At 41.0% G+C, this 16624-nt stretch overlaps 1 protein-coding gene across 9 annotated transcripts in view; it reads right to left on the reverse strand.

Moving 5' to 3' along the window:
* Positions 1-2240: 2240 nt before the first annotated feature.
* Positions 2241-16624, reverse strand: part of rps6kb1a (ribosomal protein S6 kinase b, polypeptide 1a) — a 211542-nt gene continuing 197158 nt past the window's right edge. For 7 of the 9 annotated variants that reach the window (XM_069910976.1, XM_069910977.1, XM_069910980.1 and 4 more), the window contains 3 exons: positions 16376-16488; positions 12358-12429; positions 2241-12233 (listed from right to left, as the gene is read on the reverse strand). In XM_069910976.1, the coding sequence (XP_069767077.1) occupies positions 11990-12233; positions 12358-12429; positions 16376-16488 (429 nt within the window). In that variant the 3' untranslated portion in view covers positions 2241-11989. The remainder of the gene's footprint in view (positions 12234-12357; positions 12430-16375; positions 16489-16624) is intronic. The other 2 variants (XM_069910978.1, XM_069910979.1) reach the window with 2 other exon arrangements.

A 16624-nucleotide genomic window follows, 5' to 3' on the forward strand; every position in this document is an offset into this window, starting at 1 on the left:
AATCAAATAGGTTTTCATGTTGTTCATAAGAGCAAAGCAGGCTGTGTGAGTGCATTCGGTGAATGCTGAATCTCATTCACACAGTACATGTGCAGCCTGACCCAAAAACAAGAATCCAGTCTAGACTGGAGGTGCTCACGTTGGGAGTTCAGGGAAGGAAAAAGACAAAATTCAATTTCAGTGGGATTAAATCAAAGCACAAGCCCTGTGTTAGTTTTTAGTTATGTTAGCCAAAACATTCTGATCATAAACATTTCCCTTGGTTCTTCATTGACATTTATTGTGGTTTTATTTTGTTTTGTTTGGGATTCTTGGCGTGAAAATATGAAATATTATTTTTCCAATTTCCATCTAGATTAATTATAAATAAAATGATTTATCCCACACTGATTTACTTCTTGCGTCAGGTTGTCATTAACCAACATCCGTTATGCACTCCACCATGAAAGAAGGGCTAAATATTAAATGATATTTTACTATTTGTTATGAACAGTAGCAAAGGTCCATCAGGATTTTCTGCCACCCTTACATGAAAGCTTCAATACACCAAAATAACACAACATTTCACAGTAACTGGAGCAAAGATTTGCTGGAAGAACTTAGCAGGTCAAACAGCATTCATGAGTAGAATTGGTCAGTCAACGTTTCAGGTGTAAAACTTTAATGGTATGCATAAAACGTTGACTGACCATTTCTACTCAAGGATGCTGCCTGAGTCTGTCAGCAATTTTGGTGGTTCAAGATTGCAGCTTTTGGTGTTTCACTTCATTAAAGTAATTGGTTGGAACAGTACATCTCCTGGACGCTGGAAATTTGATGCACGGTGAATTTCTGAGGTCAGAGTAAATATTCTTGGGAAACATCTCTATCCCAACTGGTCAATATATCTGAACATGATTATATTGCTTTCCACAGGCTTGGAAACTTTCCAGATAGTTTTCAGTACAGAAACTTGTCCATTGCCTCTGGAACATTGCGTGGGTGATTTCTGGTGCCTTGCCATCTTATTTTTAGCCAAATTATTAATCAAACACCCCCTTCCATCACAAGTCCATGTCAGCTCTGAGATCCATTTTTCAAACATCCAGCCACACTGCTGCCAGAGATGTTCCAGTAACTTTCCCATGGCTGATATTACAGAAATATCTACAGATTCCAACTTACAAATTGGTCTTGTCCTGAGAGCTGACAACTTTACATGACACCATAATCCATCTGCATCATTAGACCAATTTGTGTGTTGAATGAGGACTGCAACCCCGAACACTAGTTGTGAACAATGAGGTCTTCTCAGTCACACTTTCCCAATGGCCATTGTACTAAAGTTCTACCACCACTCAAGTTCGAAGTCAAACTAATTTAAGCAATTAATTCATGTCCAATTTATCAGAAGCTTCCTGACACCAAAGCTTGAATATAAGAGGCATGTTTTAAACATTCACAACAAAATAATGCTTTAAATATCAATGGTGTCAAGTAGCTCCATTTATTGCATTTAACAATTACACACTGCACCATCAATTTGCAATTTAGCACAATTTGAGAGAACCACGTTATAATTTTGTGTCCTCATTAATATGCGACACTGAAAGGATATTTTTCTTTCACATTACCTTCTGTTGTGCTGTCTTCCATGGTGATTCCAGGTCACTGATCTCCAAGGTTCCTGCCAAAAGGTGTTGGCTGGATTATACCCGGTGCTTTCATCGGATTAACATCCAATCCCTTCACACCACTCCCATTAGTCCTGTTGAGATAACTGTGAGTCATTGCCTGAAGCCTACCCTCAGTGAAATGGCAACAAGGAGGCCTCCTATTATTCAATCACTGATTTTGCATTCCCTTAACAAAGTCCCTGGACAACTGAAAACATCAACTGTCCATTTCCCTCAGCAGATGCTGCTCGTTTGTTTTTTTTTTGCCCCAGATTCCAACATTTGTTCTGTCCGCCTTTGCACTTCTCACCATCCCCAGCTCTAAACAAAAATTAACCACAAAAACGTGCAAAATCAAACCTTACCTGTGCTCTGTGTAGTAATGATTGAAGCATAAGCCAAGAATATGGCTTCAAATTAGTTCATCCAAGTGGTTTTAAGCAGTACTTGGAGAATTCATCCCAATATATACATCACCATGGTTTTACTTTCCAATCAATGGGGAATGCATGCATCCTGCAACTGGTACAAATACAAAATAACACCCACTGCCCTTGCCAATCACAGAAATTCCAGACAACAGTATTCATTCAAATTTGCCTTTTAATGGGATTTTACAGCTGTTCATTCATTGACCCGATTTGATTTCAATAATAAAGCTAAGTACAAGATGATTAGCAAGGAGAAAAGTAATGTAGCTTCACGCCATTTTTACTCAGGCAACAGTGTATTTAGGCAAGATTCTCCAGTAATAAGAGCACCATGCTAAAATCGGAGGAAAAAGTTACCCAAGTCCAATGTTCACACATCTTTCAAATGTTACGGTGAGAAACTTGTGCTGTTTTGTTCTTCTTGGAACGAAGCACTGGGGGTAAAGGGGGCTTTGCTTCTCCTTGTTCTACACAGTCGATGGTAACCAACAAGATTGTCCATGCAAGTAGAGATGGATCTAATCAGATGTCTAAAGGAAATTCCAGCTGAACATTGTAGAAAGCTTCATCAAACCACATTCAGTGGGGAGGCAGTGAAATCTCACCATGAAGATATTCCAAGTTGTACATAATACACACCGGAGGTCCAGCAGTCATGATCACTGCACCCACTTGATCCAGTTCAATTCCTTTCATCTGAGTTGCAGCATCCAAACAGACTTCCAGATGAGTGACCAGATAGTATTTAATACAGAATCCAATTCCCTGATGTACAAGATGCATTAAACTCGATTCAGAAAGAAGTCCTCCTACCAGCTGAAGGATGTGGCTGAATCCATAATTTTTTTTTACATTGCCTGGAATGAAGCTTTACTGCGATGTAAAATTTTTTACTGATTATATGTTGCATAATTTGACATATAGTCACAATATAATTGACTTATTTTGATGGTTTGAGTCTGGGAAAGTGCGGGGGTGGAGAAATTAAATATTAAGCCTTGTCAATTATGACATGAAAAATTCCCAAACGTATGTATGCACGCACCACCACTCAGTCCCAAGGCCAGTAATGCCAGTTGCAATCCATTTAATAAAAAGGCAGTAATAACAGTGCAAACTGCTTTTAGTTGAAAGAAGGAAAAAACATTTAAAAACAAGAGCACAAAATTCAACATTCCCATTGGTTGATATGGAACAGAAAAGTAAGTAATACAGATGATAAATTTAAATTAATTTACAGCACGGTAGAAGCCGATTCCAGCCATTTAAATCTGTGCCACCCAATTACACCCAAGTGATCCTGCAACCCCCGTACGTTTTGAAGGGTGGGAGGAAACAGGAGAATGTGCAAACTCCTTAGGGACAGTGGAGGATTCTAACCTGGGTTACTGGCTTTGTAACAAACAGCATTGCATTAACTGCTACGCTAACCTAAAACTTAGCTCTCATCAGAAAGCCACCCTATTTTGAAAGATGATTGACAGAAATGCTAGAAGAACTCAGCAAGTCTCAGAGTCCATCAGAGGTAAAGTATATAACTGATCCCTTTAGGGTTCAGGCCCCAGACACTAGTTATGTATCTTTACCTCCTATAGAGGCTGCAAGACCTGCTGAGTTCCTCTTGTATTTCTGTGTTTTTACTACAATCCCAGAACCTGCAGATTTTCATGTTTCACTGGAGAACGACTGAACTCCCCTTGCCTTTTTCCCTCAAAAATGACGTGCCCAGCATCAGCAGCTTTCTTTTGTGGCTCAACAAAAAGATTCATGTTTTACCATCAAAGAATATATTATGGAGTAAAACCTGCAGCAATTTAGAAGCAGAAACAGACACGAGGCTACTTAGAAAAGGACATTATATCAATCACACATTCATTTTGAAGATCAAGGTTAACTCAAACATGTTTTAAGAGCATCTCACTCAGTTGCCCAGTGGTTACGGGCAGGAGAGTCCTGATACAGAGGGATCAGAGGGGGTTGAGTGGGATGCAGGGTAAGTGAAAAAGATAAAGGAGTGTGGTAATACTGCACTTGCATTGATTTAAAGTAATTTTGTTTAAAGGAGGGAGTGCAGAGCAGAGGAAGGGTTATTGGCCTCAATTTAATGTAAATGGGTGATGTGCACCATGGATAATGAGACCACTGCTCATTTTCTAACCTCTTGCTGGCTGAGTGACTGAGTTTGCTAATGGTTTACAATGCAAACAAGTTGGAACGGTGATGGGGCAGGGATGGACCAATCTTGCATCACTAATATGCAGCAATCTGTGCGTGATTTAAAAACCTGTTACTGGCCTTACTTCCAGGAACCTTGCCATTACAATTTCTGCCCCACTCCCATGTCTTGTGCACTGATGGACTGGAGCTACGAGCAGATCAGAGGAATAACATCTCATATTCCATCTGGGCATTCTCCGACTGGACGGCATTGACATCGACTTTTCCAGTTTCAGTTGCCCCCGCCCCCATCGACCCCTGTCTCCTTTCCTCAGCTCTGCATTCACAGAGCCAACCCTCCCCCTATCAATTCTAACCTTCCCTCATCTGTCCTTTGTCCAATATCACCCTCTGTCTGTTCTTCTACCCCTGCTCTTCCTTCCCTTCTCCCCAGCATTAAAGCTTCTGCCAGATTTTCACTCACATCTTGAAGGGCTCAGGCCTGAAACATTGGATGTACATCTTTACCTCCTATGGACACTGAGACCTGCTGAGTTCCTCAGGGGAACACTGTGGTCCATTTATTAACCTTTCACCCAACCACAGATTTGAGATAATTTATTCAATGTATGTGGAAATCAAGCATAGACCTACTTTCCAAAAGTTAGAACTTTTTATGTAACAAAAAAATAGATGGAATGATCATTTTATGCTGTAATAGTGCTTGCATATTTGCCAAGCTCCTAATATTGGGAAATCCAAACTAACCCAGCATCCTGTTTAACTGCTGAAGATGATAAACTTGCCATAAATTGATGTCCGTCCATCTCATCCCCAGCAACAGTCAGAAAGTGGACATGTTTGAAGCTTAAATTTTTAAATTTAAATTGACATAAAGCACTTTTGGCCCATGAGTCAGTGCTGCCCAATTAACCTACGCCCCTGGTACATTTAAAATGGTGGGAGGAAACTGGAGCCCCTGGAGGAAACCGACGCAGACACAGGGAGAACGTACAAACTCCTTGCAGACGGCACGGGATTCGAACCCCGGCCCTGATCGTTGGCGCTGTGCTACACACGACGTCAACAGTGCCACCCCACCGAGTAATCATTTAAACAGTGAAGCAGATGCTAAAAATATCACTAGGAATGAAATGTAACTGCAGTGTCCCTAGTGTTCACTGCAACATCTAGATCACAAAGTTTGTCCAGCAGTTAAAAGAAGTTGCTGATCAAAAAAATATTTCCTGAACTTTCAAAAGGGGATCAATCATCCTGGTGCCCAAGACCAGTGTGAGCTGCCTCAACAACTATTGCCCAGTAGCACTAACTTCTACTGTGATTAAATTCTTTTGAGAGGCTGGTCATGGCCAGAATTAATACGTAACAAAGCAAAGATCTGGACCCACTGCAATTTGCCTATCGTCACAATTGCTCCACAGCAGATGCAATATCGCTAGCTCTCCACTCAGCTCTGGATCACCTCGAAAACATTCATTCATAGATACGGCCACTCTTCATCAATTACAGTTCAGCCTTCAATACCATTATTCCCTCAGTTCTGGTCAAGAAGCTACAAGCTCTAGGCTTCTTAACCACAACACCCCCCCCCCCCCCCACCCCCCTTTGCAACTGGATCCTTGAATTTCTCACTGGAAGACTAGTCAGTACAAATTGGAAGCAAGGTCTCCTCTTCACTGATTATCAACACAGTCACACCACGAGGATGAGTGCTTAGCTCACTGGTCTACTTGTTATACACCCATGACTGTGTGGCCAGGCACAAACTCTACAAGTTTGCTGATGGCACCAGTTGTCAGCAAAATCACAAATGGCAATGAGGAAGCAAACAGGAGGGAGAGAGATCAGCTCTTGGAGTGGTGTCACATCAAGATCAACAAAACCAAGAAGACTGTGGACTTCAGGAGGGAGTCAGTGGAACATGACCCAGTCCTCATCAAGGGCTCAGTAGTGGAGAGAATCAGGAACTTCAAATTCTTGGATGTCAACATCTCCGAGGATCTGTCCTGGAGCCTCCACATTGATGCAATCACCAAAAGGCTCATCAGTGGGTGGATTTTGTGAGGTGTTTGAGGAGATTTGGTATGTCACCGAGACTCCTGTAAACTTCTGCAGGTGGACCGTGGAGAGCATTCTGGCTGGTATGGAGGTGCAAGAATAAACTTCAGGACAAGAATAAACTTTAGACTTCACTCTATTGAGGACATCTATATGAGGCAGCCTCTATCCTTTTCACTCTTCTACCATCGGGGAAAAGGTACAGGAGCCTAAAGGCGAGCACTCAGTGGCACAGGGACAGCTTCTTCCCCACTGCCATCGGATTCCTAAAAGACCAATGAACCAAAGGCACTACCTTACTTTTCGTTCACTACTATTTTATTTTTTTTATATATTAGTGTTGTAAGATGGTTCATAATATGATTGTTTGCGCTGTGATACTGCCGCAAAACACCAAATTTCGTGACTTGGTCACTTGACAATAAATTCTGATTCAGATTCTAAATTTCTAAAGAGCCGAACTATGTCTTAGTGATACTGAATTGTCACATTGATGCAAGGCTGGCATGAAAATCTCTGACAAGCTCTTACCCAATGTTGGAGTGAGATTCCCCTTTCTCCAGTCCTGGACACCAACCTTTAGCATTAGAGCAAAATGGAACAATGATAAAGGAACGGGAAGGAAGCTGCGGACTCTTCAAGTTAGTTGCAGTGGGTGAGACATTCCAATTGGAATATTAAAAGTGCTTCTTCTCCATGAGATCCCTCCCACAAACTGGATCCAATGCAAGGACCAACTTCATTAACAGCTGGACAATGAAACACATTCATATATTTCCATCTCTACCCGACTGACAAACTCAAATATACATTAATGGGAGTTTGAATAGCTACATTTACACACAAAAATAAATTTAATAGTCCAAAAAGACTATACATTCATGAAAGATGAAAACCTTTGATCAACTGATATTTCTCTACTTCCCCACAAATACATACGTGCTAAAGAATTACAAAGTAATCAATAAATCTACAAAATAAAGCCTTGGAAGAAGAGGAAAAAGAAGCAGTTTATAAAATGTTTCTTCTATTATTCAAATCAACCAGCCACTTTGGCTGCAACCAAGATTCAAACAGATCATACAAAAATAAGGATTGATTAAAACTTTCATAAATCTGTTAAAATACAATGCCCATTTGGCAAAGATTATTAAACAATTAGCAAAATCCACATTGTTTGAGCTTTATTTACATAAAATAGAATGGAAGGTGGGGGGGGGGGGGGGGGAACAAATATAATTTGCATAGTTTGATCTCTCACTAAATGCCAAATGGCCCACCAAGGCTTCAACTGTCTATTGAAATCTTTCCTTCCCCAACAGAGGTTTCTCCAAGTCAGAAATGTAACACTGCTGGAGGGGGTTTATGGAGGTAGAGTGAGTGCCAACTTGTTAGCTCACCATAAGCATTGAACAGAATGCTAAACCTTCCATGAACAGTTGGGATTAAATGTTCCCAAGAGGGTCTTCCAGGAAGTTTCTTTTCAAGGAACTTGTCCTAGGAGGGGACCAAATTACTTGATGAAAAACAGTGCACAAAACTGAGCAAAATACATTGCTTTTTAAAAACTGCTGTTGTCCACAATCCATTAAAATCCAAGCGATACACAATAAATTGAGATTTGCCACATTTTTCACTTCCCTCTTCTTCCTTCCTTCCTGCATTTTCCCCAATTTACGGGACGTGCATCAAAAAGGAGAAAGAATAGGGTGAGAGGTGCCAAAAGCAGAAAGGCTCAGGTTCCGTGAAAGGAATTGAATTAACTGCCAGACGAAGCTTTATTTTGCATTTAGAATATAATTTTAATTAATTCCCCAGAAGTTGAAGAGTTCAAGAATTTTAACTTCAAAATTTAGCACAATTCTTTGGAAATGTTAGATTTAAAAAAAAATTACTAAGATCACCAATGCTCATTCCAAAATGTTTGGGTTGATTACAGACTGAAAAATTAATGAGACTTTACACGATTGCAGACTGCATGTATAAGAGACTGATTGCAGAACAAAAATTCATTGCTTAATTGCTATTTTCTGCAGTCAGTCTACAACGTCTATGACCTTGCGCTGCTAGAGAGCACCTGCTTGATTTCCCACCTTTCAAATTGCCCAGTAAATGCAGGTTTGCTAACCTGCTATAACATTGTTGCCAGCCATTTCCTCCACTTCAACCACGGGTGTGAAAGCACAGCAGGACAAGTGATAAGGAGGATGCGGAACCCATGTTCTCTCAACCTTATAATTTCAGTTCTGTCCTATCCAATATGGGGCTGCCAAAGGCACTTGCAATCTGGTCTCCAGCAAGTGCATGATCCCATCCAAATAATCCCTTATTATTTTTTCTTTCATGTAAATGAGATTGGAAATTAAATACAATGTAAATGACATGATGAAAGAATACTCCGACAGCGTTATGACCTAATTTCGGTTCTCTCAAAAATCAATTTCAAGAATTTTTACAATATAACAAGAGTAAAACTTCTTTTTTTCCAATCATTTTGAAGGTTAATTGATTGAAGTACATGAGAGGACACTGATTTTTAACCTTGCTCTGAAACATTGAAATAAAAGAGTTTTGTGCATTGATTGAGCAACTTTAAACTAATGGACCATTCCAATTCAAAGACACTGCATTACTCTATCCTAGAAAGTAGCCTGCTCAGAAACCAGTGATTTGAAATTTCTCACAATCCAATAGCCAAGTAGTGGGGGATTTTGTAACTCTTGCAAACTTAAAATATAAACATGATAATTCCTTTAACAAAAAAGTCAACAAAACTACTCTTCCTCAAGGTTGTTCCCGTAAAAATATGGTTAGCCATGGGAATTTGTAAATTGCTTTTAGTTTGGGCTTGTTAAAATTACTCCATCAAACTCTTATATGACATTGCAATAAAACGCATAAACACTGGCCAATAGTCTTTGCTCTCGGTGTGATATGATGATGAACGTCAACAGCCTCTGGTGCTGGGACAGAGGCTCACGACACAATCCTGTTCTGAAAAAGTTACAGCTATGTCCCCGCACAGAACCGACACTACAATCCAAACCCGAAGGGAAGAGTGACCGTCGACCTGTGGTGCATCATCTGCAAGCTAACTTTCCATCAGTTTGGCAGCTGAAGAGTTTCTCTACTCCAACTCGCTGCAAAAAGAATTGTGTGGCTGCAGTAGATTCTGAGATTGTTCGTCTGCACTTCATCCTCAACATTGCTCAAATAACTTCAGGAAAACTGATTTTTGTTCAACATGAATGGAAGGAGTCAGGTATCAGATTCCTGAGCCTGAATGAATCTTCCACAGTCAAAGGAATGGGTGATGATTGCATGAGGAACATCCCCATTTCAGGGAAGGCAATGGGAAATAGTAAGCCGTTTTATTACTTCTGAAACCAATCAAAACGTTAGTGTTTGCCACTAATTGGGTATGTGTTTAGCCATGACAATTTCAGGATTAGATGACTTTAACTTTACCAAATCAAGTGGCATCACATGACACTGAAAATCCAGCTTTGGTCATTAATGACCAGAATGAACGCCAGGTGGATTGAAACCAATCAGCACAGGTCCGATGAATAGAGAGCTGAAAATGGTGACCCTGGGGCACCACGAGACCCACAAGTTTCTGCCTGTTCTCCCAAGTAGCAATCCCAACCAAGATTTTACTGAAAAATAGAACAGGCGACAATAATTTGATATTGTCTGGAGCATAAAGTTTAAAAACAATGGAAACATTTTTTTGTGTGATAATTCTCATCAAGAGAGGGATGCAAGGGGAAAGTGGAACCAGCAATCAACTACCTTTCACTGAACACATCGAAGCCAATCCTTCTCTTGCACTGTTGGTTTCCTGCTACCATTTCTTGCACTTCAGGCCGATGTGTTCTGCTCAGAGGCCATTTGGTTTTCCATTATTTTCTACTTGAATAAAATGTCAAAGGTAATGTATTCAAGTCCATGGAGCATTGCCGCAGTAATTAAAAATGGGCGGGGGAAGGGTGAGGCGACGGCCCATAAAGAATTAGGAAAGGTCCTGTGATAAAAATCCTAAATTGACTTAGCAAAAACAAAATACAAAAACAAAGCATAGGGCAGTGACCCAAAGAATAAGAAATGACAAAGAACATAGAAACTACAAAATAGACTTTGTCAGTGCCTTTTCATCTCTCCAAGATATCTGTATAACAGCCATTTCTAAAATCTGCTTTAGGCTCTCATGGTTTCGTACTGAAAAAAAGGCCAAATGCATGCCAGATTGCCTTTACATGCTTAAAGGCATTTATGGCTTGTATCCTTATGGCTCAACTAACTTCAACTGTAGAAGGAAAGGAAAAGCAAAAACGATTCAGCACACGCTATACTTCACCGAAATCAGACCTGGAAGCATAGATCACAGCATGGCAGATCCAGAGCAAAGATTGGTCAAGTATTTTATAGCTCAGGAAGAAAATGCTTTCTGCAGTGTCTAGTTTAGCACCATGTTTCCATGCTCATCCTGCAAAATTGTCAACTTCAGACTCGGAGAGGCTTGAACCCTGGGAAAACTTGCTTTGGATCTAAAGGGTTCCCCTTCATTTCCCCGTCTTCCTTGTAACCACTATATCCAGTAGGTTGGAGGAACACCAGTGTTTGGGTCTATAATCTCAGTGTTTCATAATGTAGACACTGACACGCGAACATATTTTGAAGGAGATGCAGAAGGGTGAATTTTAATGGGGCACAAAAGATGATTTAAATTGGAATCTCATGTCACAATGAGCTAGAAATCTACATTGGCCAGAGTTTAAAGTGCTTACAGCACACCATCACCTCTATGGCAACATACTCTCAGCAGGTTGTATGAGTTCATTTCAAAAAAATCTATTCCAGTACTGTGATTACAGAAAACTCTAAGAGTATAATTGCAGTAAGCAAAAAGGCAGATAATGTGGTAAACTTTAAACCTCTTCAAACATTAAGTCTACATAAAGCAAACTTAGGCTTTTAAGACTTAAATGTACTAAAGAGTTGATGCAATTGAATCACATGCACGCATTGCAGCGTGGTAGATTTTAAAAAAATCCATGATTGCTCTCCATCGACAGCATTTATGTGGGCTCCAAGACCAGTATGAGTTTCTGAGATTGAGCTAGAACAACATTAGGACAAGGTGCAATCGTTTCCATCCGAGGTGCAGATGTACCCAGCATTCTCTGCACCCATCTCCACCCTCTGGACACAAGCGTCAGTTTGATTGAGAAGTTCAGGCAAAAGCTGTGCACAACACTGCCTTTGGTAATACTGTGTTCATCAGGCACCTAAGCAGGAAGATTTCTTCAACACCATGAACAATGGTGAGCCATGAGTGTTTTCTGTTCATCTCAAGTGCAGAACCTCAAGAGGTGAATGACCATGCGGAACATCAATTCCCCCGAAAATGTTCCAGAACGGGTTTCTCGGAGACGTTCACCACTCTGCCAATTATTTTAATCTCCCTTTTTTTCCAGTCAGTGATGCACGTTTTAATTGTATAACAGCTCTGAACCAAGATTTCCATGGACATTTTTGTAAAGGGCTGAGAAAAAGATGGGGAGTATTCCCCAAAAACACTCTCCCGTTTGTACTCAGCCGGCACTTCCATCCACAGTCTTGCATTGGCGTTCTATTTTCCCTTCCTTGCACGGTCAGCTGTTGTCATAGGTTCATGCGCAGATGTGCTGGTCTGTTGGGGGGCACGGGGTACGTTTGCTTTTTGAAAGGCACAGAGTTCACGCCCATGGGATGGCGGATCGGCAGCGGAGCCGATGCCTCTCCGCTCACTGTTACATCCATCTGTTCCGTCCCAACGTCCATTGGGTAGTCCGATGACCCACGCCCTCTGGGTGGTTCCACAACGGCTGCCCGACCCCAGCAGTCAGCAGAAGAAAACTTGACTGGGCTGCAAAACAAAGAGACTTCAAGTGGACCCGTCAGAGTAAACAATCTGCTTTGAGCTAATCTAAGAATGTTCAAATCATACATGGTGGGAAACTATCCAGGATCTTCCAACATTCTGTACAAACCTGTATAAAAGAGGACCCACATTTGAGGCAACTCGCGCACAAGGTGACCTCTCTCCAGCCAAACAAAAAAACCTAAAAAAAATGATTAATGTAAAATAAAATGTCATGAATAAGAGGGGCAGAATGAGACAAACAATCTCACACAGAAATTACGACAATTTAGTATTTTCACTCATTACTTTCTTTTGTGGAGAAACACAACGAAGAAATTTCTCTGCTCTGTCTCCGGGGCCCCGAAGTAGTTCACAGGGCAAGTGTAAATGCCTTGGAGTGGGAGGCTGCATTTCCACCCGTCAGGAGCCTCAAGCTGGTGACTTTGAGGAGATCTGACAGTTTTTATTTTGAAACCATTCCATTTTGTTCCAACTTGATGCACTCCACTAATTTCAATGGCCAGCTACTTGTCACACTGATATTGTGTTCAAGACAATGTTATTTTTGAATTCAGAGACAGAAATAGACCATTTGGCCCAACTTTGACCAATGATGACCAAGTTGTATAATCAAGCCAGTCCCATTTCCCTGCAGTTGGTCCATATCCCTTGAAACCTTCCCTTCCTATCCACAAACCCGTTTCAATGGCTTTTGAATATTACGACCGTACCCACCTCTACAACCTTGTTCTGCATTCCCACCAACCTCTCTGTGGAAAAAGGTGCTCCTCTCGTCTCTTTACAATTTTTACCCTCTCACCTTTAATCTGTTCCCTCGTTTTCGACTCGCTTACCTGGAAAAAAGATGACTTTATGATGACCTTATTTGTGCCCCTCTAACTTCTTGTGCTCCAGGGAGAAAATTCCCAGCCTCTCCAATTCAGTTCCAGTAACATTCTGGAGAATCATTTCAGCTTCATGACATTTTTCCTTCAGCTGGGTAATCAAAACTACACACAATACTCATGAGTGGTCTTAAAGTCTTGTACAGAGTAAAATGACATCCCTGTTCCTGCACTAAATGCCCTGACCAATGAAGGGAAGTGTGCCAACCATCATCTTCACCACCTTGCCTGTGTGGCCACTTTCTCAGAACTATGTACCCTTCTCCAGGTCCTGCCCCAATTCAACCTTCCAAAGTGGAACACCTCATTAAATACCATCCGCTGTTCTGTGGCCATTTCATCTCGATCTGATTGTAATTTCAGATCAGGGTGGCACTGAGAGTGCAAAGCTATTACGGTGCCAGTGACTGGGTATCGAATCTGGCGCTGACGGCAAGGAGTTTGTAGGTTCTCCCAATGCCCACATGGATTTTCTCCAGTTTTCTCCCACCCTCTAAAAATGTACAGGGTTTCTGGGTTAATAGTTATATTTGGGTGGGATGGGCTCATTAGCCCATAAATAAAAATTAAATGTAACCTTCCTCCACCATCAGTTCTGATGTCATCCACAAACTCACAAACCACGCTAACAAAGTTGAATTCTAAGTCATTAACATAGATGAGAAACAGCAAACTCAAACCCTGTGGCACAGCATTGGTCAGTCCTCCAATCTAAACAACAAGCATTCTCTACTACCCTTTAACTCCTAACATCAAGCCAATGCTGTATTCATTGGCCAGCTCACCTTAAATCAATGCAATCTTCCTTCAACATGAGCCATCCATTTAGTATAGTGCACTGGACAGTGGAACCCAAAAGTCGAGCATTAAACACAAAATGCTGGAGAAGCTCTCAGCAGGTCAAACAGCGTCCTTTATGAAGCAAAGGTAAAGATACATAATGGACGTTTCGGGCTTGAGAGAATGCCGGCAGGTGTCTGAACAAAAAGATTGGGGGAGAGGGGGGGTTGGCAAAGGCAAGAGATGATAGGTGGAGAAAGGAGGGAAGGGACAGAAGCAATGAGGGAGAGGAGGGAGGGCTGGGTGGGCTTTTACTTCAAACACAGTGCCTACAGATTTTCGTGATTTACCAGTAGAGCATTAAACAGAGTTTATATCTTATTCCATCACAACCAGCCACTGTGAAAGAATATTCACCATCCTGCATACTTCATATAACAATTCTACATTTAAAGACAAGCAGAAATAAAAATCTTATTTTCATAGAAAATGAAAGGAGTGAATTAACTGAGAACTACAATATGAACCATTCAAGCTTTTCACCAATTGTAATGGAACCCTGCCAGATGTGAAACTTTAAATCTCTCCACTCAACAATTGGTTGAAGGCAGCCTTTACAATGGCCCATCGTGATGACTTTTAGTTGGTTCATTCACTTTGTCACAAGGGCCATTACACAGATATCAGGTTCGTGTCAGAGGCCTTTTTTTTTTTAAATTGTTTCAAGGTGATTTGCTAAAGGAATGAATTAAAATAGAGAGGAAAAAAGTAGTTAGGATGTTGAACAGATTTCTTGATAGAATAGTGAATACAGACCCAAATGGGAGAAATAAAACTGGAGGAAGAAAACTGGGGATCACGACTAACTATCTCCCCATGAAACCTAACAGCCACTAAGACAACCAGTCTCATTAACTGTCTAGAGAATATAAAGTGTTCGATGGCTCAAAACATTTTACCACTAAGCAAGGGTAAATTTGAGGTTATCCTATTTGGTCCCTCGAATTCCACCAAAATTATCTCCAATAGTCTTGGTAACTTATCCACCCACATTACACCCCATGTCAAATCCCTTGTTGTGATAATTAATTCCAGCTTCAGGTTCAACAAACAAGTTAATGCAGCAGTAAAAGCTAGCTTTTTTCCAGATTTGCACTATTGCCAAAATCAAATTATTCCTTTCATTTAAATATCTTTAGAAAGTTATCCAAGTCCTATTTTCTCCCATTTAGACTGTTCTCTCTATATACCAGGAGTAGTCAATCTTCATTATCCCATTTGAAACTGGTTCAGAATGCTGCAGCCAGCCTCCTGACAAGTGCCAAGAAGAGGGGCCCTATCACTCCTATTCTGGCCTCCCTCCATTGGCTGCCAGTACATCTATAAAGCCCTTAATGGGTCAGCCCCCTCTTATATCACAGATCTCCTTATTCCACTTCAAGACCCCTCAGGTCAGCTAACTTGAGGCGCTTGGGTGTTCTGCGATTAAATCGTAAACTCAGAGATTACATTTTCACTATTGCAGCCCCAAAACTGTTGAACAACATTCCTCCATCTATCAAATCAGCCCTTTCCATCAACTCTTATATCAAGATTGAAGATGCACTTTTATTCACTAGCGTTTTGAGTCGTCCTCATGCACCTGATCGTTACCTTGTGTTCTAACTTCTCGTATTTGTTTTATTCGGTATTTTAAATAGTTGCCTAGTTGTGATGTCGCTTTAATCTGTACAGCACTTTGGACAACGGGAGTTGTTTTAAATGTGCTATAAATAAATTAAACTAACTGGGCTGTTCCTGAAGGGAGCCAGGCTCTTTCAATGGGCTGTATGATCCAATAGTGTTTCACCTTTACATCACAGGCTCATTTAACAAGAGTCTATAACAGGCAAATCCAGCACAGATGATCAACAAAATACTTGGAGTTGCTAAGTAATCTGGCAGATGTCAAATTATGGATATACCTGCACAAGGTCAGCACTAAATAACCACATTCTAAAAATAAATCTGCACACTTCACTCTTGCTTCAGCAATGATGCACAATGTCCTCTTTATCCATTGACATATCTGCATACTCGCAAGGTCAGTGGTGCATTAACGGAAGTGTTGGGTAAAGACAGTGTACTCCAGAATCTCTCCCATGCATCCAGCTTCTGTTTGCCGTGGGATGGCACCTGAAGGTTGTGCAACAGTCAGCGAATGGTCATGGCTAGGATCAGGATTGGGACCACTTCACTAACAGGAGTGGCTACGCTGACACCTCTGATGCTTTGGTCAGTGGATAATGAGGAAAGTTTGCTGTACATCAAGAGCAAACCACTTCCGTACAGACACAGAGGGGTTGACAATGGTTTTGTTCATGATCAGAGTGCAGATGGAGTTGAATCATCTAATGCAGCTTGTATTTGTTATCTTCCCATATCCTTAGATGCATCTAAGCATAGAGAGCATCAAATTACCTCACCGGAGTCCGAGGGCTGCCAATAAACCTGCGGGGTGAACGGATTTTTGGTTCGAACGAGAATTTTTCCTTCACACTTTCCAGTACTGATGGAGCTACATATGTGAACCCCTGAAAACAAAAAAAAACAAGTCATGTCTCTCCGATTCTTCACTCATAATATTATTCACATGCCTCTAGTCATAAAAACATTTACACTTTCCACCAGTTGCCATTGGTCAGACCTGGCAGAAGGATTCACAGAAAA

Source organism: Narcine bancroftii, chromosome 14, assembly GCF_036971445.1.
Source record: "Narcine bancroftii isolate sNarBan1 chromosome 14, sNarBan1.hap1, whole genome shotgun sequence".
NCBI lineage: Eukaryota > Metazoa > Chordata > Chondrichthyes > Torpediniformes > Narcinidae > Narcine > Narcine bancroftii.